Below are 27,888 nucleotides of genomic sequence, written 5' to 3' on the forward strand. Positions count from 1 at the left end.
TCCATTATCACAGGTAAGGCGTTGCATTTATTGGCACATACGTGGTTATTATTTGCTGTAGGGAAATATTTCTTATTTGAATATGAATGAGAAAAGAGAATTTCAGGGCTGGACTGCCATCTGAGTCAAGTTCAGACTTAGCACACAGCTGCAGAAAGTGGGGTAGGGGGAAATGTGACCCTTCTCTACCATTTTTCTATTTCTGATACTGGGCTGGCCAGGGCCCCAAACAGTCCCTATGCTGATTTAATGCATCCTAATCACTGTCCTAAATTAGAATGGCTGCAGTAACAACTGTGACATAGGGACCAGGATCAGTGGAGCACTAGTCACTTTTCCTTTCTCTAACCCCACCATGTCTTCTAGGAATACACATACACTGGAATAAAGGACCTTCAGCACAGCTGCAGCTGGCCTGAGTCAGCTGACTTGGGCTCAGGCTGTAGGGCTAAAATTTGCTGTGTAGACATTCAGGCTCAGGGACTCTTCCCCCATCATGGAGTCCCAGAGCTTGGGCTCTAGCCCAAGCCTAAAAATCTACACTAGTTTTAGAGTTCTGCGAACCTCAGTCAGCTGATCCGGGCCAGACTCAATTTTTTAATTGTTGTGTAGACATACCCTATGTGGACGAGGGAGGGGGAAGGTGACATAGGGCCAGATACCTACCAACAGGAGTCCTTGGCTACACTTTCAGAGCAACTGTGTGCCTGCTTTGCTATGGAGTGTTCTTAGTTGGGATCAAGAATCTGGCCGACGATGTTTAAGACCTAGTTAATGGATGCCACATGAGCTGCAATTGGGTAGTATGTGGATTGGTTAAAAGTATAGTAACAGAGTAAGACTCCATTATAACTACGCTGATCAGAAGCATGAAGGTGCTATGCCAAGTACTTCTTGAATTTGAGCTCAGTCTGAACTGCTGACCTATGTTAGCAAAAGGGATTCTGCTTTGTGGGAGTGTCCTGTGCCCCTGAAATGGACCCTAATTCTCTCCTCTCTATGGAAAGGATCTAAAGAGCCATCACCAAAATTATTAGCTTGTTATCTCAAAGGATTATAAAAACACTAAGAAAATAAACCTGTCCTAGTATTTCATGGTAGAAGAATATAACATAATCTGTCTGTGCTTGCTGAGGTAGAAAATTGCCTTGATTTTAAGGAGAGCAGAGTTTTCCCAGGAAAAGTATGGTATTGGTGGGATTGTGCTGTATAAAGAAAAGGAAAGGATGGTCAGCCATAAACAGATCACCAGATGGATAGGATCGGTTAACAACAACACTTCCTGTAGCAACTGCTGCCAAAGTGCCTTCCTCATTAACTTCCACATAGGCCTTGTGGACAACCTTTGACAGAAACAGCCGTCGTGAGGGAGCCATCCCAGAGAGATCAGCTTTTGATTGCTCAAAGACATCAATCATCCCCATCTCTTGTAAAGGTAAGTTGAGATCAAAGGTGTCTTCAAGTTTGAACCGGGGCAAATACACCTCCACTTCTCTCTCTCTCATACTTTCCAAGGAAGTCCAGTGTGTTAATTTCTCATAAGTCATTGCCCTTTCAACCTATAGGGTCCAAAAGAGAGATCACGATAAATGACAAAGGAACTGAGAAGTTCTGAACACTTCAGATCTTTATCTAAGTTTAATTCAGATAAAAAGGAGAGCCAATATTCGGGCTACTTCACAGATATTCAGTGGTATAATGTCCTTTACCTGTTCCAGACCAGTGATGTCATTGGGTAGAAGTATGATCATATTCAGTGCTTTTCCAGCATATGGCATCATAAGAATCTGAGCATTCATCTCCTGTATGTGGGCAATTTTAAATCTGCCTTTCTGATACATCATCTGCACAGATTTGCTCTCATTCTATTTAAAAGAAAATGATACATAAATACAACTGACAGTGCCCTCCTGCATTTGAACAAAAGACAATGTGAAGTGCTCACAGGAACACTGATTGCAGATAGGATAAATATTTTATAAGTCATTTATATTCGTAAATGGAAAAACTATCAATCAAGGCATAGCAGAGTATTGCTCAAGCTAGTGTTTAAAATGGGATGATCATTTGACAAACAGAAGGTGCTGAAAACTGAACAAAATGAGGGAATGTAGTAGATTAATAGCGGGGGCTTCCACACTGAAAGATCTGGGGCCTGATGGGGATATCAAACACTGCTGTAAATCAGGATAGCCTCAACTGAAGTCAGTCCTGTTCTGGTGCGATAATCAACTCTCAAAAAATCAGGCAGCTGACTTCCAGTGCAAAGGCCAAATTCCGCTTTCAGAGCATTGATGTAAATCCAGAGTAACTCTATTGACGTCAGTGGAATCACTCCAGATTTAAAGTAGTGTAATGGAGACAAGAAGTTGGACCTAACATAGATCATGGACAAGTGGTCTGGCAATGTTAACTGAGGGTAAAATGTTCAAAAGCTGCGAAGTGGCTTAGGCTCCTAAGTCCCATTTTCAAGCATTATTAAGGCACTTAGGAGCCTACGTATCATGGAAAGCCAGTGGGGCTGTTGAACTGATATCAAGGGCCAAAAGAGAGAAATGTTTATCAACTCTTTCACTGTCCAACAGTGATGCATCATTTTCTGCAGGTGCCTTGGATTTACTCTGTTCCTTGACAATCACCCAAAAACATTCCTTCTAAAGTTGAAAGTTTATTAACTAAACACAAGAAGGAATGAGACATTAAAACAAGCATTTACAGTGAAACTGGAATTGAGTGATTATGCAAAACAAACTTAATTAAAACCTATTCAAGTTTGTTTCCTTTTGCTGGAGGTGAAATATCAGTCTCCCATGTTTCAGCAACCGTTCTTTGATGAAAAAGGAAGCGTTACTTTTACTCTCCATCCCGATGTGTGAAGGTTATTGACTTCTCTTGTTTTTAACAAACACATGAGGTGGAGGAGAAACAGGATGCAAATGGTGTGGGAAACACAGGCTCGCTCTTTCTTTCTTTCCGGGAGGGTGCTCCACCCTCACTCTGCCCTGAGCCCCTGCCCCACACCGTCCCTTCCCCCAAGCACCCACCCTTGGTCCACCTCTTCCCACCCCAGCTCCACGCCATCCCTCCAGCGTCTCCTGCCTGACGCCAAACAGCTGATTAGCGGTTGGCTGGTGTGTGCTGAGCCCCCACTATTTTGTTTCCATGGAAGTCAGTTAAAACTGGTGTAAGTGGGAGGAGAATCAGGTCTACTGGAGTTATGCTGGTATAAAACCAGCATAAGTGTCATCAGTACTCAAATAACAAGATCAAGGAAAATACACACACCCCAATTCGTTCAGTTCACCTTCCTGCTATCTTTCAAACATTATATGTCATTGGAAATACTTGGCTTGAATAAAACACAGGAAAGGTGAAAATCATTGCTAACCAGTCATTTAAGGAACATCTCTATGGCACTGTTAGGTAAAGGAGAATTGTAATGTTGCTGAAAGCCATAGAATAGAAGCTTTTTGGAAGGGAGACTTCCCCCTTCCCCCTCGTTCTGCCTGTGACACAGCTTCTTCAGAGGCTCCACACAGGAAGAGCTGTGGAATGACTTTGGTTGGAAAAAATGCTGATGTCTGACAAGCCATAAAAGTGTAGCTTCCCTGTTTTTATGAACCGTGCAACCAAACCATAGTTTGTCTCCTAGAATCCTGAGCACTTCAACACAGGAAGCTCCCCCATTTGTTTGTACCTTGCCCCTGTACAAAGACAGAGCTTAATAACAGGTATCATAACATTCAAAAGCGGTAGGAGAACACCTCAACCTCTCTGGCCACTCAGTAAAAGATTTAAGGGTGGCAATTTTGCAACAGAAAAGCTTCAAAAACAGACTCCAACAAGAAACTGCTGAGCTTGAATTAATATGCAAACTTGATACCATTAATTTGGGTTTGAATAGAGACTGGGAGTGGCTGGGTCATTACACATATTGAATCTATTTCCCACACCTTCTTGTCAACTGTCTAAATAGGCCATCTTGATTATCACTACAAAAGTGTTTTTTTCTCCTGCTGATAATAGCTCATCTTAACTAATTAGCCTCACAGTTTATATGGTAACTTCCAACTTATATACACACACACACACACACACACACACTTACTATATGTTCCATTCTATGCATCTAATGAAGTGGACTGTAGCTCACGAAAGCTTATGCTCTAATAAATTTGTTAGTCTCTAAGGTGCCACAAGTACTCCTGTTCTTTTAGCTTAATAACAATTATTCATTATTCCTCTTCCCCCTGCGAGAAGAAGATATGGCTTTAAATGCTAACCTGCTCTGAAGTTCATTGTTATGCAAATAGAGTTGCTCAATTTAACAAATGGGATTTCAATACCTTGCTGACTTTTGTTTCCCAAAATTTCTCTGAAACCTGTCAAAATTTGTTGGTAATTCACTTGCACAATTTCTCCCCATCTCTGTGGGCTTCTGTATGATGTAGCAGTGCAGCAACCAATACCCATGTCCGGATTACAATCATATCTAGGTTTTCTGGCAGTCATTCATTCATATCATTCATCTTCTAGAAGTTACCATCTTTAATGGCAGGTTTCAGAGTAGCAGCCGTGTTAGTCTGTATTCGTAAAAAGAAAAGGAGGACTTGTGGCACCTTAGAGACTAACAAATTTATTTGAGCATAAGCTTTCGTGAGCTACAGCATCTGATGAAGTGAGCTGTAGCTCACGAAAGCTTATGCTCAAATAAATTTGTTAGTCTCTACGGTGCCACAAGTCCTCCTTTTCATCTTTAATGGGCGCCTCATCCTCTTTTATATCTTTGTTTAGGTTGTTGTTCAAGTCTTATTTTAGGTGTAACCAATTTGCTCAGAGAAGAATCTTTAAGGCGACACCCTCTTTTACTGTTCAATAAAATTCCCCTCCCTGCTAATTTGTATTCAAATAAAAAGGTGTAGCTGAGATTTGTATGTGATATGGTGCTCACAAATGCATTGACTGTTCTCAGCTATAGAACAGACTCTTTTTCCATATTCTGAAGAAAATAGTAAACGCTTTGGATATAAATGAACCCATTAGATATTGTAGCAACGCCATCTTGCTAGTCTCTTAACCCTGCAAAGGGGTGGGTGGGAATAAATATAGGTTGCTGACCTTTTTTTGTTTTGTTTTTTAATGCTTAAAGAAGATTTAAACAGGACTCTCAACAAAAATCTGCATGTTTTATTACTGTAGAAATTCAGGTCTCATCTTATCTATTTTGTTTTTCCTCTAGCTGAGGTCCCTGGAAGTTTCCTAATGACTGGAGAATTTGGATCTAGGATTGTAATGGGTTCCAATCTACATGAATATCTGGCCAATGACTTGTTAACTGATGTGTAACTTCCATCATTCGTGACCTTCTCTCAGTTCATACCTCTTTTGAACAGGCACCTGAGGCCTCTAAGACCTCAGCTAACACGGAAAGCCAGCTTTGACATTCCCTGAAATCCCTATGGCAAACAAAGAAAAAAAGTTACATTTTTTTTTTAAAAAAGGGCTTTTTTGGACATGATAAAAAAGCAAACACAAACCTGTGTTGGTGGTTGTTTGTTTTTGCTTTGCAGTTTGCCTTTCAATGTGAAGTATAATGGGCATTTTGTTGCGATTTTATTTTTAAATTCCCAAAACTTATGGTTTTTGTTGCAGTATAATGAACACTTAATAAAATCTGACACAATTGCCTTGAGATTGTGAGAAATCTGAACTTCAGACTTTCTTGTTTCTCTGCCAGTTGTGTGTGACATCACTAGTACCATAAACCAATTCATGGCTAAACCCCGACCTTCCTTCCCTAAGGTTTCTGGCACTTATCTGGTGTTACTAGCACCTGCAGGACTAGGCTTAAAATTCTGAAGTCGAAGCTCAAATTTTCTGCATGTGCTCAACTTCACTCACGAGTCAACGGACCTATGCTGAAATTACTTACATGTGTAAGTCTTTCCAGGATCATGGCCTACAGGAAGTGATGGTGTAGTTAAAAATAAATAAATCTGTATCCTGGTGTTTAGACCATGTTCCAAGTATGTAGCGTACTAAGCAGTTAACATTGCTACAGTTTTGCTCTTGTTTTCTTCATTCACTTTGAGATCACTGGCCTCTACTGAAAAACATCTTTCATGCAGTAGAAGAGTCAGGTTATGCTTAATGTATACCCTCATTTTGCTTGTAAGGTTGATGGGATGCCAATGTCTATAGGTCCATATCTAAGTTGTGCTCTGCAGTGACATTGCTGAAGGTGTCTAAGACAAAACAAAGCTAAAACTATAGAATTCTGCTACAGTACCTGGTTTATCCTAAAGTCTCTTGGCATTGTGTGTTTTTCTTCAAACTTGTATTCCCAAGTTGCTTTGAAGTAGATTGCATTCACTAGCACCAGCACAGCGGTTGAGTCAATAACACCAGGAACAAAGAGTTCCCTGATTTTACCTTAAAAACAGTCAGAGAAAAACAAGCTAAATGTAAATTATTATTTGAGGCAGACAGATCTAGCTGAATTTTCATTTATCAATATTTATTTATTTGCAAGGTTAATTTAACATGGGGAAAATCTAGTTCTTGGCTCTGCAAATTAAATCTTTCCGTTTATCCACCGAACGGGGATGAAATAGCCAACTGCATTGTAAACTTCTCTATGCACTGCTACTAATATGACTCAGCCCTGATTTAGAAGGATTAAGTAGATAATTCACAAAACCCATCTCATTCAATGAGGGTACAGACATTCACCCCTGTGCATGGGGCCAGGACCATTTCAGTTGCATTTTTTTAGTCAAATATGGACAGAATGGCTCTGGGGATTGGTAATAATCTGTGTAGTTTTTTTACTTCCATTCTGAGGACTGAAGCTGGAGTTCATTGATGCACAGCCCTTGGGCTGCTTCTCTGCACAAGCATGAGGCTGCTTTTAAAAGGTGAACCTCAGGTTCTGATACTAGGAACCTGACTGAAAACAACAACTTTTTCCACATGGGTCACTGGACAGTCATCAGGTGATAACTTCTTATTCAAAACTGACTTGTTTACAGAGACAAAGACAAATCTCTGACTTAGAGAAAAAGCTCCACTGCTCAAAACCAACCCTCTGGGCCATTCTGTCCACCTTCAGATTGAAATTTCAAAGTTTGATTATCTTTGGCTAGGTGAGACTGCAGCCGAGGTAAAGGGAATGTGCCATATGCCAGCGTGCAAGAGATCATTACTCATGTTTGGGTTCTTAATGGAGATGGTAACAGAAAATGTAAGTTACTCATGATGTGACCCTCCCTGGCAGTTAGGACATCATCCACACCCTGAGCATTCCTCTGTAGGCTCTGCTTTCCACATGATCAGTCTCTCGATCTGTCTTCTCCCATTCCCTGGCTTTGCTGCACCTCACAGCTAGACCCACAGCTTCTGTTACCCCCATTTGTCGCCCCAGCACTGTGGACCTGTATTCTTGCCATCAACCAGGATATGAAAGCAATGTTATAAAAATGAAAATGTGATAGCAAATTCATATTTTTAATGTTAAAATATTTTAGACGAGTACTCACACACACACACACACAGAGGTGGAAAACCTTTTGCTTTCAAATCCTGATTCTTCTTTTGTTGAAACGGTGAGAAAAGCCAATGACAATCGGACCTATGCTTTCTTACCTTGTGTCTTGCTTTCAACCCAGGAATTTATCGTCTGTCTGGTTGCTTCCGTAGCACTTTCAAAATCAACTGTTTGCAGCATTGCTCCATATAATTCCTTAGTGCATTCTAAATATTGCTGTTCAGTAAAATAAAGATCATTAATGAATGTTGTTGGATCATATTAAAGAAGTTCTGTATTAAAATCACAAATGAGTTTGATTCCTTAGAGTTTAAATTCCAGGGTATTACTAATTAAGAGGTCTCTTGGGTTTTGGTACTGTTTCTCTCCCTCTATGTGTGAAACTTGCAAGCTGCTAACTGTGTTAGTACATTCTAAGACAGAGTCTGTTCTCAAAGCAATTCACACAGAGAGAGACTCAAAGCAATACTCTAACAACAGAAACAGCACCCAAAGACTCCCGCCCTTTTGTTGTATTAACAATTGTGATTAAAATAGATGTGGATGTGGATGGATGCTTGGTGTAGATAATAACTGAATGATCAGGGAGGTGCCAGCCTAAGAAGCCAGTGTCCATCAGCTGAAGAAGGCGTCAAGTGGAAATAACCAGAGGACCCCCCCCCCCCCCCCCCGGAGGGCAGACTGGAATCCACCCAACAGCCTCAAGAATGGGAGAACCAAAGAACAAGATAGCACATTCCTGACGGCTCCAAGATGTTATCTGCTGATTGATTCAGCAACAGCATGATGAAGCAATTCCCATAGACTGGCATAGGAAGAAATTCCTATAAAAATAGACTCTAAAAAGTGAGAACTTTGGGGTCTGATTCTGCAAACCAACTTCCAGGAGCATCAGATGAGCATCTGACAAGGCCCTGCTCCCTCCTCATGTCCAGGCCACCTGGCCAGTGGCTTGGCATGAGCAACTCTAAGGCTGGTAACTATGATAACAACCTTGCAGAACCTCTGTGTGTGTGTGTGTTTGTGTGTGTATGTTTGTATGAATGAATGTGAGAATAAATTTGAGATTGAATGGAATGTTATAACTATAACTAACTGCTTACTATGATTCTTTCTGTATTCACAGTAAATGTGGTATTTTGCCTTTTTCCCTTTAATAAGATCCTGCTGGTTTTTATTTTATTGGTACAACATTTTGGTGGAGAATTGCGAAAGGGGGAATATTGGTAAAAAACCTCAGTTATTGTAAATATTGGTGTGCACACCGCCAGCTCTAGTGAGCTAGGCATTTCTATTAGGTTAAACCAGACCTGCTGGCCTCCGAGAAGGTAGCAGGAAAAACAGATTAAACCAGACCTGCTGGCCTCCGAGAAGGTAGCAGGGGACCTGCTGGCCTCTGAGAAGGTAGCAGGAAAAACAGATTAAACCAGACCTGCTGGCCTCCGAGAAGGTAGCAGGGGACCTGCTGGCCTCCGAGAAGGTAGCAGGGAAAACAGATTAAACCAGACCTGCTGGCCTCCGGGAAGGTAGCAGGGGACCTGCTGGCCTCCGAGAAGGTAGCAGGGAAGAACAGGTTAACTGGACCTGCTGGCCTCTGGGAAGGTAGCAGGGGACCTGCTGGCCTCTGGGAAGGTAGCAGGGGACCTGCTGGCCTCTGGGAAGGTAGCAGGGGAAAAACGCATAGATTAAGCTATGATTTCAGAATCTGGGCTGTGTCACTTGCTAAGTAATACCAGCAGTGACAAAGAGATTGAAATATCCATGTTAAGATGTTTAAAAGAAAACAGGGTAAGCCAGTACCAGAGGGAGGAATGGAGTCAGAAGGAACTCCAACCTCACCTTTTGTTAAAGAAATTACACCTTTTAAACAAATCCTTCAAAAATTTGGGCACAGTCCTTGGACTAAACAAGCCCTAGCTGATGTCTGCACTGCACTATTTCGGACCTAGAGGATAGATTGGCTCAGTATATCCTCATATACAAACCTTCTAGTGCTGCCAAAAGAGATGCAGCAGCAATTTGGTTGTTGTGGGAGGCATGTAAGGATTCTTCCCTCCGCTTGTCCTCATGTAAAGAGGAAAAGGCACAAACGGAAAAGGGAGCAGACAACTGGAAGGTGCTGGCTACAAATAACCAAAGCCAGCTGAAAATAGTGAAAGAGGCACTCCAGGAATACAAAAAGAGTGAAAAAGTTAACTCTGCAGAGGCTGGAGGGAGGCAGGTAAAGGGGGAGAAGGTCCTATGTACGGCACCCCCAGGCATAATTACAAAGAGAAAAGAGAGTAAAAAAAAAAAAAAGTTAACTCTGCAGAGGCTGGAGGGAATTAAGCAGTTAAACTTTGTATTTCACCCAAACAACTTTTAACCGAAAATGTTAAAAAGGAAAAGTGTTAGAGAAAGAGCATTCTTGGTTTCTTTGCAGCCATTCTGAAAGAAAAATGGGCCCTTTTCCAAAGGAATGTCTGTAAATTAGCCAGGCAAAAATAAACTGATTAAAATCATTTGACTGGACAATTTAGTCAAATTTGATAAAAGAACATAAGAGGGTTCTATTGGAACTTAACTGCCTCAAATGTATAAAGGGAATGTAAGATGTAAAAAACAGAGCAGTGTGGAAGGGATGTTAAGGAAAAGAAAACGTGTATGTATCTGTCTGTGTGTGTGTAAATATGTAAAGTTCTAAGGACCAGTTAGTTTTGTTTTTGTTTTAAATAATGCCACTAAAAATCCATTTGACTCTTTAATTCAAAGTTGCAAAACTGACAGACCTTTTTGCTAGACACAGGTAATTAGTGTTGTTTGGCTTTGGGATTTGGCATTTAACCCTTAAAAGGTAACTCAATGCTTTACAAAATTTAAAATGTTTTTAAGTTGTGGCTGCAGCAGGGCAGTCAAAATCAGGAGAATATAAAAAAAAAATTTTGGGATTCTTTTTGTTTGTTTGTTTTTTGTTTGTTTGTTTTTGTAACAAAATAGCAGATGAGAGTTGTAGTAAAAAAAAAAATTAAAAAAAGACAGTGCCTCTCTGAAGCAACTGCAGGGGTGAGGTGCACAAAACAAAAAGAAGCAATGTTAGAAACACTGAGTCTTAAAATGGCTCTGAGTAATCAGACTGTCACTTTGATAAAGGTACATGAAAACTCTGTAAGCAAAAAAAGAAATAGTGACACCTTATGTAAAAATGGATCTGGATAATGTTATAGAAGTTAAACTATGGAAGGAATGTGCATTTGCCCCAGACCATGTGCAGGGTATATTGTAGAAGGGGCAAAAGAAATGCAAACATACCATGCTACTTCATTAAAATGCTATTAGGGCTCCAAAGGGAGCCACAATAGGTTGGGTTTTCTTTTTCAGATTGCTGTGTGTTTTGGAAGCAGAAGTTAAAAGTAATCAAAACTCTGGTGAAAGTTGATTGTGTCCCTTTTAAGATAGACTCTCTGAGCTGCTGATGGCTTTAAATCCAAAAGCAGGACGTTTCTGTGAAAATGCAAATTACCTAAATGATGAAGGAAAGAACTAGCAGCACAAAGGAGCTGCGGATAAAGGACATACCTGGTCAGCAAACAAATTGTCTAAATAAAAGGCATGGGATAACAAGATAATTTTAATAAATTTAATGATAATAAGCATCCCTGTAACAACGTATAGTGTGTATGATTTTTGGAAAAATCCTTTAAGGTCGTATGGTAATGATGCTTCTCAGTTATTACCTGTAAATAAAACTTAAAGCTTAACACAGCAGGAAAAACATTATAAACTTGGTCTGCTGTATAAGAAGGAAAACTCAGGGATTTAATGACTAAACACTGGGATAATTTCCCCATAACCCTTAAAAGATAAAAGCCATTGAAACCTGGCCTGCCTATAGAACAAAAACAGGAAAATATGGGGGCAATTTCTCTGTTTTGCCTGCAATCAGCAAGGGTATTTGTAAAAGAAATATTTTAAGCAATAATCTGCCACCCCAAAAGGGGTAGAAACATGTTCTTTTTGTCTTTCAGAAAATCAGGAAAAGCTGATGCCAGCTGAAAAGCAACCCAATACCATGAATCTGTTGCCGGCACCCAGTGCCGAGAGGCTGAACAACAGCTTGAGTGGTTCGTTACCCGGTGTGCTACACCCAATAATCACAACGGGGTGGAGAAGCAGAAAAGTTTATTTGCAGCTGCAAAAAGGTACAGGGAGAATAAAATCTCAAATCCTGCACAACAGAGCAGGAAGTTACACAGGCTTTTATACATCCTTTTTCCCAGCATACTTATCCAATAGCAAGCTGCCCCAAGTATCCATATAGCTAGCCAATCCAGTTCCCAGCTAGTTCCCTGGTTCTCTGTATCATTTGTTAAACTATACATAAAGCTGCTTTATTCAGCATTGTTCTTCCATATCTCCCCTGTTTGGCCTTGCTTAGTTTCAGGCAGTCTGACTCATATTGTTGCAGATTCTTAGCATAACTGCTGTGTGTGCCTCCAGGCGGGGGGGCCAAGGACACTTGGGCCTAGTACGCAGAGCTGCTGCGAGTGCCTCCAGGCAGGAGGGGGGGCCAATGACACCTGGGCCTAGTGCGAGGGGGCTTCATCGACACTCGTGGTCTTTCATCCCCTCGAGTTACCTAGTGGCCATGCCCCAGTGTCCCCAACAAATCTACTGTCACAATAGAAATTGTGTTCTGTGTTCTATGTTTTGTCTTGTGTTTTGTCTTGTTGCTAGCACTGTTGTGTGTTTAAAAAAAAAAAAATACTGAAGACCTGCAGGAACTTAAAAATAAATTAAGCTTTCTGTCCCAGCTACAGGACAGCCTGATACAAAAACAAGTACATGCCAATGTAGACTTGGTCCAAATTGGTCTGGGTAACCTAAAAGGCCGATGGAATCTTTAGTAATGGCTTAATACTACCACATGGCTTATCCATAAGAAAAAAATATATATTAGAAATAGGAAACTACACAGCCATAGCTATGGGATGCACTGAAATGCAGATACCTGCACTAGCTACTTTGGAACACAAAATGTTCTGGGTCATATTGGGAAATATTAAGGGTTTGATGCATTTGTTAAAAAAGAAAGAGATCATTGTTTGACACTTATCAATATGAATGGATGCAATATGTTTCCAGTATTGTAAACCAGACTTGTTAATGGGAGAAATTGTTGTCAAAATTGCACACCAACAGTCCCTGGAGGCAAAGGTATTGAAGGTTAACCCACTCCCCATATTACACATGGGATCCTTTTGGCTACCCTGAACCTTGAGCCAGTGGGCTGGGGAGGGAGGGAAGCTATTGGACACTAGAGGTTGTACCAAATGGACTCCTCAAAAGTGGGTGTGCCTCACCTTGCCTGTTGCCCCAGAACCTTGTAGTAAAGATACATCACTAGGATCATGTATGTGGCATGAATTGGAATCACAAACTCAAATTGCCTCACAGTACTTTCTCTTGAATAGGCTACATAGAAAGTGACACTGACGATTATAAATCTTAGTGTCAAAAGGGGGATTATGTTGGATCATATTAAAGAAGTTCTGTATTAAAATCACAAATGAGTTTGATTCCCCAGAGTTTAAATTCCAGGGTATTACTAATTAAGAGGTCTCTTGGGTTTTGGTACTGTTTCTCTCCCTCTATGTGTGAAACTTGCAAGCTGCTAACTGTGTTAGTACATTCTAAGACAGAGTCTGTTCTCAAAGCAATTCACACAGAGAGAGACTCAAAGCAATACTCTAACAACAGAAACAGCACCCAGAGACTCCCGCCCTTTTGTTGTATTAACAATTGTGATTAAAATAGATGTGGATGGATGCTTGGTGTAGATAATAACTGAATGATCAGGGAGGTGCCAGCCTAAGAAGCCAGTGTCCATCGGCTGAAGAAGGCGTCAAGTGGAAATAACCAGAGGACCCCCCCCCGGAGGGCAGACTGGAATCCACCCAACAGCCTCAAGAATGGGAGAACCAAAGAACAAGATAACATCTTGGAGCCGTCAGGAATGTGCTATCTGCTGATTGATTCAGCAACAGCATGATGAAGCAATTCCCATAGACTGGCATAGGAAGAAATTCCTATAAAAATAGACTCTAAAAAGTGAGAACTTTGGGGTCTGATTCTGCAAACCAACTTCCAGGAGCATCAGATGAGCATCTGACAAGGCCCTGCTCCCTCCTCATGTCCAGGCCACCTGGCCAGTGGCTTGGCATGAGCAACTCTAAGGCTGGTAACTATGATAACAACCTTGCAGAACCTCTGTGTGTGTGTGTGTGTGTTTGTGTGTGTATGTTTGTATGAATGAATGTGAGAATAAATTTGAGATTGAATGGAATGTTATAACTATAACTAACTGCTTACTATGATTCTTTCTGTATTCACAGTAAATGTGGTATTTTGCCTTTTTCCCTTTAATAAGATCCTGCTGGTTTTTATTTTATTGGTACAACGATGTTAGAATCCATAAATCAGATCCTCCATATGAAACTGGGTGACTCAAGCCAATTAGAAAAAAGCCCTGCTCTTTTACAATTTGTTCAGGACTGAAGTTGATAGGAAAACTAAAGTACTATAAGTTTATTCACTGAGCATCTGGACAGAGCTAATTGCCTTATAGTACAATCATGAACTGGATCCTTATTACATTGGTGATTTTTCATGGAGAATTGCTTATCTACAATAAGTGTAAAAATAAGGATTAGATCAGACATAGAAAGTTACTGTTATTATTTATGTTGAGCATCTGGTGCATTCAGCCCACTAACACGTAGTTGAACAAAAAGGGAAAAGTCTCCTGACCATGAAGGAAGATTTCCCAAGGCCACAAAGAGGAATTAGGCAGCCAACTCCGACCAAAACATCTTTTTTTTTTTTTTTTAATTAACAAAAGTTTTGGATTCTTTTTCTTTGCCTTCTGGTTTCTAAGCCTCGAGGGTGTACTTGGGTCATGTTTTCAAGCTTTCCTGAGGACTAGAAGCTTGCTTAAAACAACAAAAACACAAAGTTGAGATTTTCACCCAATCATAAGCCCAGGAGTTAGGGCTTTAAGGAAAACACCAAATATTGTGAAACGTATGCTAAAAATAACAAGAGTCGGCATCCCTGAATCTCTGGTATAAAGGTGAGCTTTGATTCAATTCTCACATGTAACAAACACAGGTAACTTACCTGGTGAAAATGATATCCTTTTTGTGCAAACAGACTGTTGGCCAGGCTCAATACATAGCTCTTGTTGAGATTTTTCAGTTGGGAAAGGAGTGTCTGGAACTCTGTGTGGATTCCTCCAGCCAAGTCACATCGGGAAGGAGACGGCTTCAGACGAAGTAGAAATAAAGACGCTTCATTTTCTCTTTGTTAAAGTTGTATAAAAGTTAAATAGCGGGACTGATCGTTCCATTACACAGGGTGTTTGAGTATCTCTCTCAGTGGGAGCTAGCAATGGATATAAACAGCAGCACAACCACGGTAGCGCAGCTAGTGGCAACAAGTACAAGCCTGCCGGAAACTGGTGGGCATGCACACGGCATGGCTCAGCAGCGCCTCCACTGCCCCGACCCATACTACGGCGGCTCTACTGCTATTTATACTCACCCTAGCTCCCCTGGGAGCCAGCATGAGTAAGTGTACAAAAGCAGGGGAATTGCTCCCCTGGCTCTTAGTAGAGAGAGAGAGAAAGAGTGTGTGTGTGTGTGTGTGTGTGTGCGCACTGATTTCTTCAGGACTGGACCCTTAATCAATCAATCACGACCTCCCGGTCAAGGATTTCCTAGTATACTACAGCGGCCTCCTGCCTGTGATCATGACTCCTCTAACGGCTGTCACTGGCCATTATACAGCCTGCAGCTCCCCTTACAGCTATGAAAATGCTATCTATCTTGGTCAGAAGAGGTACCTTTGGGAAGTGAGGAAGTTCATGATATTGCCCTTCATTGAGATATTCGGGCTCAGCTTCTGTCGTCCCACTTTCCAAGACAGGCCCAGTTCCAAGGTTTGCACTTCCTGCAGCTCTGTTCAAATGAAGAACCTGTGATTGAAATTGTAACATTACGGCAGCTGTAAGCAGCATAAATACATCCACAGAAAGGCTTTTTCTTATCTTAAGACATTTGTTACACTAGATACCAGCTGAGCAGGAAACAGTTTTCCTGTCCTGACAAAATATTTGAGATTTTGAGAAGTTTTCCAGTCCCAAATTGGGATAAAATGTCTAAATCTAAAATTTTTGAACCCACAAGCAAAAAAAAAAAAAATCATTTTGGGTCAATCAAAACATCTTGTTCTGATGATTTTGAAACACTTCAAGTTCTACTTTACATATTTTAACTATAAGTAGATTGTTTCTAAATTAGTCATTTTGAACAGGAAAACAAAATTTTCATTTTGAAAATGTTCAAGGTGTGAATCTCAATTTGAGATTGACACTTGAATTCAGAAAGAAGAAGAGGTATTAGCCCCTTTCTGGGGAAGATTAGAACTCCATCCCTGTTTTAACATAAGCGTATTCAGTATAGCTGTCAAGGCCGTTGGGTGGGTGAAAAGGGAGCAAGCTCCACCTTGAGAAAGTGTTCATGCAGCAGTCAGGTTCTGCACATGGTAACCTAAGAATACCAATCATAGAAATGTAGGGCTAGAAGGGACCTCAAGAGGTCATCTAGTCCAGTGTTTCTCAACAGCCTATCCATGGACCGGCGCCAGGTCCTGAAATCTTCCTGACACACTTTAAGAAGGCAGCAAGCTGGTATCAAAAAGGTTGAGAAACACTGATCTTTTCCAGCCTCCTGCAATAAGACTGGTCCAAGGAAACCAAGACCATCCAACAGTTGTTTGCCTTGTCTGCTCTTGTACCTCCAGTGGTGGAGATCCCACAACCTCCTTTGGAAGTCTATTCCAGAGCTTAACTATCCTGATAGATAGAACGTTTGTCCTAATATCTAATTTAAATCTCCCTTGCTTCAATTTAAGCCCATTACTTTTTGTCCTACCTTCAGTGGACAGGGAGAACAATTGATCACCATACCCTTATAACAACCCTTACCATATTTGAAGACTATTATCAGGTCCCCCTTCAGGCTTTTCTCAAGACTCAATATGCCCAGTGTTTTTAACCTTTTCTCATAGGTCAGGTTTTCTACACCTTTTTATTATTTGTCACTCTCCTCTGGACTTTCTCTAATTTGTTCACATCTTTATCATATACTGCACGTTCTCTTGACTTCAGTGGGATTTGTGGCTGCTCAGCAATTTATGTACATAAATATGGATTTAAGAACCTACTTTTGGCACCTAGATTGAAAAATTGTGCTAGACTTTGATTGGTAAAGATAATTAAAGGGTCCATATCATAGAGTTTCTAGAATCCAAGCCTTTTTACTTCTCCTGAATTAGGATGTTGCTAGGTACTTCTGAATATGTCCGAATGGTTTTCCTACCTTTATCGTTCTCAATATCTTCTTCTAAATAAAGAGATTAAATCGCTGGGTCAAATCTGAGCTGATGGAACCTGTCCTGAATGGTGCGCTAGCAATTTAAAACAGCTGAGGAGGCAGCCCATTGTTCTTAATCCATAGTCTAATTTTTAAGTAGTCCAGCATTTCATAGTTTTATTCTGAATTTTTCTTCAAATCTAAGATGAAGACTAAGAAGTGGTTCACACACTAAAAGCCTGATTCTGATCTCACATCAGTTTTACAGCAATGTAAATCCACTGACTATAGTGCAGCTGCTACAAATTAATACTGGTGTAAGAGTAGAATCAAGTCCTCTCCCATTTGTTGTTTGAGAGGATGACCATCATTTCAAGGAAATAAAGGGGACTGATATGAAAATACAGGACAACATTTAGTTTTGTTTTTTTAAAGTACAGCCCCACGCAACATAGATGCTACAATCTTTGTAAATGCACTCTAAAGCCACTTATTGGTAGGTAGCTTAAACAAAAGGACATCCTTTAAAGGGCTGGTTGAAACTTTTCCTTAAAAAAAAAAAAAAGGAAAATTGGGGTCTCAGTCGAACAAAATTTTGTGGAAAGTGTCTGCTTTCTTCAAAAAGGTGATTACTGTTGATGTCAGCAAACCAAAAACACCTAAAGTAAAATTTTTCAATCTTTCAGAAATTTTTGACCAAATGTTTTTGGTTTTTCAGCAGCTTTTGGCCAAAACATTTTGGTTTTCGGATGAAAAGGCAAACGTTTTTGACAGAGGAAAAAAATCCTGATTTCTGACCAACTCTTACAACTTTGCAAGTGGACAGGAAGTTTGAAGGGCTTTCTGAGAGGATGAGTCCTATGCAGTGGCAAACTAAACTCTGTCTTTTCTGACTTTCTGATGAGCAGTGAAAAACTTAAGGGCCTGATTTTCAGAGAAGTAGACCTTCTGTAGGTTCTTTTGACTTTAAAAGGAGCTGTTGGGCTCAGCACTTCAGAAAATTAGACCCCAAAATGTCAACATTGAGCAGCTGAGCTAACACCTCACTAAAATGAACAGGACAGTTCACACCGCTCAGAACAATTGCTCCAGGCTTTCTGCAGACATCTCTGCACTGATTATATTTCCAGTTTTAAGGATATCTTGACAAACATAACTACTAGAAACATTATTTTTAAAATGGAGCCCAAGATGGTGGCAAGGGAATGGTGGCAGACTGCCATGTCACCATGTGACTTAAGCCCTGCCTCTACGCCGCTGAATCCTAATCATATCATTAGTCGGACACTACAAGCAGGTGATAGAAATCATGATGCAGCAATTTTGAAAACAGTGTTTCTTTTCTTAATTCTGCATTATCCCCGGAAAATGCACTTTTTTATAAAATTCTCACATAATTTGTCTTTACTTTTAATGTTTGCCTTAACAGAAAAAAGCATGTAAAATATAAAAGCACGTACACGTGTTTTGTTGACACTTACCGTTTGCATCTGATTAGCAGTGTTACCTCTGGCACCCAAAAGGACCATGACCAGGCCAGTAGAGATACTCATAGGGGAGAAGAAGATATTTTTGTTTGCAGCATTTTTGTTCAGTTCATTGTAAAGATCAAGGCCCATTTCAGTAATTGCTTGAGAAATGGAGCCCATTGTGAAGTCACAGATGGCTAGGAACAAAAAAGAAGAGAACCAAATCTGAATAATTTACTTTGCTCAACGTTGTGAGACTAAAGCCTGAGTTCAGCTGAAATTACTATATCTGATTGCTAACCAACAGAAGCTTAGGTGCTCCTGAGCCAAGGAGGCTACTACTGATCATCATGAACCATCTTGTATAGCCATGAGCCATCTTCTTTCCAGTCTTCTCCACTTTCCAAGGTACAGCTCCTGACTGTGCCCAGCTTAGCAGCAAGAATGCAGCTGGGCCTGGGCAATGATACTAGATCCAGCACTGAACATGCTCTGATTTCCTAATGTAGGACTGGATTCTTCTCTGCCTTACTGAATGGTCTGCAGTGCTGTTGTAGCCGTGTCAGTCTCAGGATATTAGAGAGATAAGGTGGGTGGGATAATATCTTTTATTGGACCCCCTTCTGTTGGTGAGAGGACCTGAAGAAGAGCTCTGTGTCAGCTCCAGAGCTTGTCTCTCTCAACAACAGAAGTTAGTCCAATAAAAGATATTTCCTCCCTGTTACCAGATGTGCCCGTTACTTTGGGGTATGCTCATTTATTAGGGTTACTCTTCTGGGGCGGGAGGGTTCTGTAATTTTATTAATGGACTACTTATGTCACTTGTGTGTTCATATGGAGCTCTACTCCTTCCTTCTGCAAGTCCCCTCCCAATGGAGCTATCCTGCAGGACCTAGGTTCCCCAGGACTGGGTTCCTCTAGCCCTAGAACCAGATGAACACACACACACACACTAACAGAGCAAGACTGCGTGGACCAGGTCAATCAGCACTCTTAAGCTGACCCCCTTCTACGTCCCTGTACTCAATAGGCTGGGCCAAGCAGCACTTTCAGCTGTCCCCCCTTATATGCCACAGGTTTACCACGTCCCTATCTCCAGTTTCATGTCACAATTGTACTGGTAGTAACCCACTTGATGAGCAAACCCCACAGTATTTTTGGGCGCTACAGGGATCTTTAGCTTAGGTAAAAGAAGTGTTGCTGCAGAGTAAATGGGGAAAGCTAAAAACACAAAAGAGTAAAGTTAAGAGAGAGGGAGAGAAGCAACCAGCTTAACCATAAAAGTTATTTATTGAATAATAGTGATAACCACACAAGAAAAGCCTAAACCAGCATAACATACATTATTAAATGTCAATACCTGAGGTAGAAAGGAAAACAGAGAGAGAGAAAGAAAAGGATCTCACTGTTCCCTGAAGCATGAACTGGTCGGGGTTCCCAGGTGATGGTGGTAGCTCAGGGTCCTGAGGGCGGGAGACAGGCAGAGCCCCCAGCACGATCAGTCAGGAGAAGATGGAGTCCCAGTGGAACTGATGCAGAGTTTGTGTCCATGCATCAGAACACTGACTGGAGGGTGAGTAGGGATTTTTGTAGAGGAAATACAATGGTTCAAGGGAGAACACTAGATTTGTCTATAGGTAAACTGATGACTCAAGAGTTTTCTTTAGGCTAGACAATAGGAGCTGATCACTGTTGGCTATGGGTGGTGTTTTCTTCCAGGGAGCTCACAATGCAACTAGGCTGCTTTAGTATTTTGGATATCAATCAAGGATTCATTACTAGAATTGGTCTGATAACTGCTGAGCTGGGTGTGTGCAGGCATAGGTTCATTAACATCTGGAGCAGAGATCCACAGGATGCAGTGCGTCCCTGCTTTTCTGATCCCAGAGTTCAGTGCAGGTCTCTGTTCTCCATTCTTTATGCAAATAGAGTTGTCTCCCTGTCCCATCTTTCATGCAGATGAGGCTAGGGGAGTTATCTCTGTTTTCCATTCTGTATGCTAATGGAGATGTCTTAATCTTGTCACCCTTGTCAGGAGGGGTATGGGTGTGTCTCCCAAAGCCCTTCACTGCTCTCTGCAAGCCTTTTCTCTGGTCGGTTTTGGTTCAAGCAGAGACTGGTGTGTGGTGGGGTGTCTTTTATGTGTCAGACAGGCTAGATACTGCGCCCTGGTTCCCCAAAAACACAGAGCTGACTGGTATCATCCCCCACCTTGTCTTACTGAATGATAGCTAAGCAAGTAAGAACTTTGAAAAAGTCATAGCTAAAATTGGTTGCTTTGTTCTTTCATGATGGGCAGGTCATGTTTTTGAGAATAGATCACTATTAGACTACTCTGGACTAGTTAAAACAGCACTAGGAGAGAATAACATAATTACAAACTACATATAACCTACCTCTCCCTTATAACTATGAATAGTTAGTTACAAGGTAAGGGAAAATAAATAGGTCTGTTACTGTCTCTAGCAATCACAATTATAAGCTAAGTAGCCATGCAATTGATTTACAAAGATCACTACATCTATTACAGGATGAAACACTCAATGGAAAAAATATGAACTATAACTTGGTCCTTAATGAAAACTGTACGATATACAGAATGTGAATAGCTTGCAGGGTCCCTCATTCTAGTGTGTCCTCCTCTAATCTGTCTAACTAAATGATCAGGACATGGCCTTCAGGAAGGCTTGTTCACCTGATCTGCACCATGGAAAAAGTGAACTTATTTCAGATACCAGCTCAGTTGAGCGACAGCCAGGGAAGGAGACAGATGTCTCTTGCTTGCTGTAGGCCACTGGTCCTGAGACTGAGCTGAGTAGCGCCCAGCCCTCAGAAGAGACTGAGGCTGGAGAGGACTGCTGAGATTGTCAGCGGCCGACTACCCCAACTATCCCTGGCCACCACAAACCCCCCCTGGATTATGATAGGAAGTAGCCCAGTGCTCAAGTCAGTGTGTTTTGGTGGGATCCCTGCTGACCCAATGGTGGAGCCCTCTGCCACTGTCAGGGCCCTTGGCTGGGACCCAGTGGAGTAGAGTGGGCCCTTACCCCCTGCTGCCAACCCCACCCCACCCTCTCCCCATCTTAGGCTGAATGGCCTATTTGCTGCTTTGCCCTGCCTGAGGGCCAGAGCCCCCCTAGGGTGTTGGCTGCTCTGCCCTGCCTGAGGACCTGTGCCCAAGCCCCATAGATCACAGCCCTTATTTGCTAATTCCCGCTGCAACTGGGTTGGCCTCCCTTTGAGCCAGAGGGGGAGGGACAACCACTAACCCACTACAGGCAGAAGGGGTTTTCAAAGACTCACAACCATTAAATTAATAGCCCACTTTAATTGAATTATCTTGTTAGAATTGTTAAGGCAACGCCCATCTTTTCATGTATTCTGTATATATATCTTCCTACTGTATTTTCCACTCCATGCTTCTGATGAAGTGGGTTGTAGCCCACGAAAGCTTATGCCCAAATAAATTTGTTAGTCTCTAAGATGCCACAAGTGGGAGGGATAGCTCAGTGGTTTGAGCATTGGCCTGCTAAACCCAGGGTTGTGAGTTCAATCCTTGAGGGGGCCATTTAGGGATCTGGGGCAAAAAGTGGGGATTGGTCCTGCTTTGAGCAGGGGGTTGGACTAGATGACCTCCTGAGGTTCCTTCCAACCCTGATATTCTATGATTCTAAGTACTCCTTGTTGTCTTAATCATTAAATTGTGTGCATCATCTATATAATCATGAGTTACATCAGTGAGTTGTACTGTAACTGAGGACAGAACTGGGCCCCAAGAACCCGAAATAAGAAAAATGCAAATGTTTCCAAAAATATCTCAAAATGGAATTATAAAATAAGCTCAAAAGGAACACTCAAAACAGGGCAGTGGTGAGACACCTTTCTGAGAAAGCCAATCAAATCTCTCTTGTTAATATGGCATCTTAGCAATTAGCCATAACTGAATAATATAAGTTTTAAACTCATTACAATGCAGTAACTAAAAAGAATGGATTTAAACACCAGTCTCCAAGATTCAATTTACATTTTTGAAACAGTCCATAAAACAATATACAAAAATAAAATTACAGAAGTTAGGAATAAACAGATCCATTTAGGCCATTTAGCATATCCTTCGCACAATTTTTATTTTGGCTGTTGATCAGGTAAATAGAGCAACTGCCCATATAACAGAAACATTATTGCTGTACAACTAATATTCCAATTTTCGAGTCCATGATGCAAAAGGCTTCTGAGCCAAGATTGGGAAGGAACATTTAGTTATCAAACTGCAATAAAAGTTGCAAAATAATAGGCAACACGGCAAATCTTCGACCTGGCCACATCATCTGCACGCCCAGGTTGGTTACAAATTTTGGGAGGAAAATACTGCTTCCCCTCAAAACCATCAAAACCTCATTGATATAAAAAGTAAAAATAAAAGGGGGCCAGTAGACAGCCTTGTTGCCAATTGTAATGGGAATGGGATCAGTTAATGTCCTGATCCTGGCCACCATCTGACCTTGAGGGGGGGCTCAAAAGATAAAGTAACCTAAAATCTATCCCAGCCTTCCTTAGTTTCTCCCAAAGATGACCTCTGTCCACAGAATCAAAAGGAGACTTAAAATCAGCAGTCACATCAAACTCTCCACTTAAGGCAACAATATTTATAAATCAGATGTGTGAGCATGAAACAATTATCTGTGGTTGAGCAGCAATGCCTAAAGCTGGCTTGTTCTTGTACAGAAGATCAAAGCTCTCAGCACAGTCCTCTAACCTCCCCTGAAAATAGCTGGTCTACATTTTAAAGACCAAATTTAAAAGGCTGATTGGCCAGTAATTCCCAGGATTATTTATATCCCCTGTTTTTTATAAAGAAGGGGGAAAAATGCCATCAGAGCAACTTATAGGTTATAGGAAGAATCAGGCAATATTTTAAATTATTGAAATATAGAATGGATTCAGGATGACTAAGTTTGTTCCCCCCTGCCCCACATAAGTTAGTGTTCAAGTTTTGAGAAACAACCGTGTTCAGTCAGTGTATCGGTTATAAATTTATGAAAAGATTAAGCAGGCAGTTATAAAACAAATATAAGTTTAAGTGACATTATACCGCTAGTGACGTGAACTTATAGTTCTCCTGACTGAATGGGTTTAGTGTGTGGGTGTTGGTGGCCTGTGATATACAGGAAGCCACACTAGCTGATCTAATAGTCCCTTCTGGTGTTACACTCTGTGACAATCCAGATGTGATAGAGTGTCTCTGGATGTCGTCATGACCAACAGTAGTTCCTCTCCCTCTTTTTTAGATTCAATGGAACAACAGGATGGAGTCTGGGCTCTGTCTCCCACAGTATTCTTGCCAGCAAGTTAAAGAATTATGGGCTGGATGAATGGACTATATGGTGGATAGAAAGCTGGCTAGATTGTCGGGCTCAATGGGTAGTGATCAATGGCTCCATGTCTAGCTGGCAGCCAGTATCAAGTGGAGTGCCCCAAGGGTCGGTCCTCGGGCCAGTTTTGTTCAATATCTTCATTAATGATCTGGAGGATGGTGTGGATTGCACCCTCAGCAAGTTTGCAGATGATACTAAACTGGGAGGAGAGGTAGATATGCTGGATGGTAGGGATAGGATACAGAGGGACCTAGACAAATTAAAGGATTGGGCCAAAAGAAATCTGATGAGGTTCAACAAGGACAAGTGCAGAGTCCTGCACTTAGGACGGAAGAATCCCATGCACTGCTACAGACTAGGGACCAAATGGCTAGGCAGCAGTTCTGCAGAAAAGGACGTAGGGGTTACAGTGGACAAGAAGCTGGATATGAGTCAACAGTGTACCCTCATTGCCAAGAAGGCCAATAGCATTTTGGGCTGTAGAAGTAGGGGCATTGCCAGCAGATCGAGGGACGTGATCGTTCCCCTCTATTCGACATTGGTGAGGCCTCATATGGAGTACTGTGTCCAGTTTTGGGCCCCACACTACAAGAAGGATGTGAAAATATTGGAAACTGTCCAGTGGAAGGCAACAAAAATGATTAGGGGACTGGAACACATGACTTATGAGGAGAGGCTGAGGTAATTGGGATTGTTTAGTCTGCGGAAGAGAAGAATGAGGGGGATTAGATAGCTGCTTTCAACTAAATGAAAGGGGTTTCCGAAGAGGATGGATCTAGACTGTTCTCAGCGGTAGCAGATGACAGAACGAGAAGTAATGGTCTCAAGTTGCAGTGGGGGAGGTTTAGGTTGGATATTAGAAAAATCTTTTTCACTAGGAGGGTGGTGAAGCACTGGAATGCATTACCTAGGGAGGTGGTGGAATCTCCTTCCTTTGAAGTTTTTAAGGTCAGCTTGCCAGAACCCGCAACTACCATCACAAGAGTTCGCCATACCCCCTCCAAGCAGCTGCGCAGACTGTTGGGGAGGGGGACTTACAGGCTGCCACTCACCTATCCGATGCGATGTACCCAAGTCCCAGCACAAAGATGTTAGAGAGCTTATTCCTTCACTCTCCCACTTCCCTAGTCCTTCTCGCATGAACAGAGAGCAGCAATACCCGAAGTCCGAAGGTGCAAACAATTCGATGTTTATTGGGGTGAACTTCCAGCAAGCTTAAATACAAGTTCCTTTTTCCTTATTTTCGAATCCCAACTTACTTCCTGTTTGCCCCTAATTTATATAGTGATATTCTTAGCTATACCTTAACCAATCATTCTACTGAAATTTAACTAACCAATCCTAACATATTGTAACATGATTAGCTAACCAATTATATCCCAACACCTTAATTAGTTTACACCCAGCAAAATTAAGTATACAGCAGACAGAAACAATCACAGAACCAGACAGAGACCATGCCAATAAACAATAGCAAAGTGGGAACTATAATGACAAAACAATACAGAAGTGAGGATTTCACAACGACATCTATAAAGACATAAGGGTTTCCCAGCTGTGTCTATTGATAAGTGAGTTCTTACCAGACAGAAAACTATCAACCTAAATTTCCTTTTACATCTTCTAGGCACTTCCCTTTCTCTGGAGGTAACAGGCATTATCAGGACAGGATTGTATTCCTAACAGCCCAACAGCACCTTTGTCAAGGTTCCTCCCCCACTCTGAACTCTAGGGTACAGATGTGGGGACCTGCATGAAAACTTCCTAAGCTTACTTTTATCAGCTTAGGTTAAAACTTCCCCAAGGTACAAATTAATTTTACCCTTTGCCCTTGGATTTCCACTGCCACCACCAAACTTTATCTGGGTTCCTGAAAAAAGGGAGTTTGGACCCATCTTTCCCCCCAAAATCCTCCCAAGCTTGCACCCCACTTCCTGGGGAAGGTTTGGTAAAAATCCTCACCAATTTGCATAGGTGACCACAGACCCAAACCCTGGGATCTTAGAACAACGAAAAAGCATTCAGTTTCCTTACAAAAAGACTTTTAATAGAAGTAAAGGAATCACCTCTGTAAAATCAGGATGGTAGATACCTTACAGGGTAATTAGATTCAAACATAGAGAATCCCTCTAGGCAAAACCTTAAGTTACAAAAAAGACACACAGACAGGAATATTCATTCTATTCAGCACAGCTATTTTAAGAAATCAAAATCTAACACATACCTAGCTAGATTACTTACTAAGTTCTAAGACTCCATTCCTGTTCTGTCCCCGGCAAAAGCATCATACAGACAGACACAAACCCTTTGTTTTTCTCCCTCCTCCCAGCTTTTGAAAGTATCTTGTCTCCTCATTCATCATTTTGGTCAGGTGCCAGCGAGGTTACCTTTAGTTTCTTAACCCTTTACAGGTGAGAGGATTTTTCCTCTGGCCAGGAGGGATTTTAAAAGGGTTTACCCTTCCCCTTATATTTATGACAACCTTCTTTCAATGTGACTAGTTTGGAATGTGAGGATGTGACCGGTAGCTTCCCAGTTTATGGCTGCCTCTGTTGCTTAGCCAAAGGCCTTAGCCTAAGAACGGGGCCTCAGACTGTCACAGTAAGAGAAGGACCTTACACTGGGAGACAGTGATTTTGATTCTTTCTTTTATACCTCTGATTAGCCAAGTGATAAGAATACACCTAAATTCTTAAAGTACAGGCTTTTGCAGACAGGCCTGAATATCTATATCCTAACACTGTGCTTAAGTCAGGAAACTTGGATTCTCATTCCAGCTGTACCATTACCTTTATGAGTGGCCTTGGGCAAGACACTTAACCTCTGTCCCTCAATTTCCCCATTTGTAAAATGAAATAATGAGGATCATTCTCTTTGGTAAAGCCATTGGCAATGCTCCACTAATTAGTAGCTAATGCCTTGGGAGTGCATCCATTCCGTTACTTTCTGACTCTATTTGTTCCTGCATGAAGAACTTTTATATCTGTGTATTTACCTACATCTATCCTGAGCTCTGTGTGCTTTTTACCAAACATTAAAGCATAATCCAAATATCAAAGCCAACATCAGATACTTCCAGAGCCAACATTAACCTCCCAACCAATACTGAAAAACTAAAGATACTCAACTCTCCCACCTTTCACCTCTAGTTCTCCAAAAGTCAAAGAGAGGGAATAGGATTTGCATTATGCCATGCAAATCAACAGATTTGGGTTATTTTAGCCAAGGGCCTCCACTAATTACAACTTCAACAGTATCACATGCAGTTATATACATATGTCACAACAGATTTTATCACACAACATACACGTCTAAGAATTTTGAACTTATCTCCTCCATGTTCAGATTTTTCATGGTGCTTTTGTTGCCTAGTTCTTCAAAAGATGAACAACCTAAAAGATCATACTGTCCGTCCCCACTGAAACACTGTTTATTTTGCAAACCTACAGAATTCCTTAATTTTAAAAGTTTGCTTTTAAAACAGCCTTCCTCACCAATCACAGTTCATAGTTATAAAACAAAATTGTTTTAAAATTGTTTACCTTCTTGTCTGCTTCTTGTCTGCTGAGTAAGTGAGCTCCAAGCAGCTTTCTGTGGCTGCTAGAATATAAAAGTCTCTGCCACTCCCACTGCATAATGGTCTACCCACTCTCTGCAGTGGTGGTGAAATCATTATAATTTAGTCATGTCAAAGGCCCATCATCTTGTAGTTTCTTGCAGCATTTTGGAGGAACAGAGTGTCCAACTATCTGCAATTAGAGCTTTATTTTGACTATTTTGCCTGGCAAGTCTAACAGTCTATATCTGTTGCCAAAATCTCCTGATCACAAAGCCAAGATACTCTTCACATAGAAACTCAGGATCCAGACCTGCAACGAGCTCGGTGAAGGTGGATCCCTCGGGGCACCCCTTTGAAGTCAGTGGGGCTCTGCATGTGCACAGAAATCTCTCCAGGCAGAGCTCATTTCATGGGTTGAGGCCGGAAGGTGATATTATCTTCAGAGACTCCTTGCTTGGAATTCAGTCTAATTGCAAGTAATAGAGGAAACAATTGAGATGTGTTACTTTTCTCTTGCCTAGGGCCGTCT

The 27,888-nt window shown here is 41.4% G+C and overlaps 1 protein-coding gene across 2 annotated transcripts; it reads right to left on the reverse strand.

Annotated features, from left to right (window-relative positions):
• LOC125632062 (serpin B11-like) lies at positions 1-27,725 on the reverse strand. Of its 2 annotated transcripts, XM_048839718.2 has the most exons (8): positions 27,343-27,725; positions 18,438-18,622; positions 15,426-15,557; positions 14,702-14,845; positions 7,645-7,762; positions 6,290-6,432; positions 1,710-1,865; positions 1-1,559 (listed from the first exon to the last, which is right to left on the reverse strand). In XM_048839718.2, the coding sequence occupies exons 2-8, from the start codon at positions 18,603-18,605 to the stop codon at positions 1,155-1,157; spliced, it is 1,266 nt and encodes a 421-aa protein (XP_048695675.1). In that variant the 5' UTR covers positions 18,606-18,622; positions 27,343-27,725; the 3' UTR covers positions 1-1,154. The 2 variants fall into 2 exon arrangements, with proteins under 2 accessions (XP_048695675.1, XP_074981512.1); XM_075125411.1 differs by lacking the exons at positions 14,702-14,845; positions 15,426-15,557; positions 18,438-18,622; positions 27,343-27,725 and adding an exon at positions 11,594-12,185.
• Between the last annotated feature and the right edge of the window lie 163 nt (positions 27,726-27,888).

Source organism: Caretta caretta, chromosome 2 (genome assembly GCF_965140235.1).
Source record: "Caretta caretta isolate rCarCar2 chromosome 2, rCarCar1.hap1, whole genome shotgun sequence".
NCBI lineage: Eukaryota > Metazoa > Chordata > Testudines > Cheloniidae > Caretta > Caretta caretta.

Coding starts and splice junctions, on each gene's coding strand:
- LOC125632062 (XM_048839718.2), bottom strand. CDS start 18,605: ATGGGCTCCATTTCTCAAGCAATTACTGAAATGGGCCTTGATCTTTAC. Junction 7,763..14,701: donor AAGGATATCATTTTCACCAG/GTAAGTTACCTG, acceptor TTTACTGAACAG/CAATATTTAGAATGCACTAA. Junction 1,866..6,289: donor GAGACTTTAGGATAAACCAG/GTACTGTAGCAG, acceptor TCTTTTAAATAG/AATGAGAGCAAATCTGTGCA.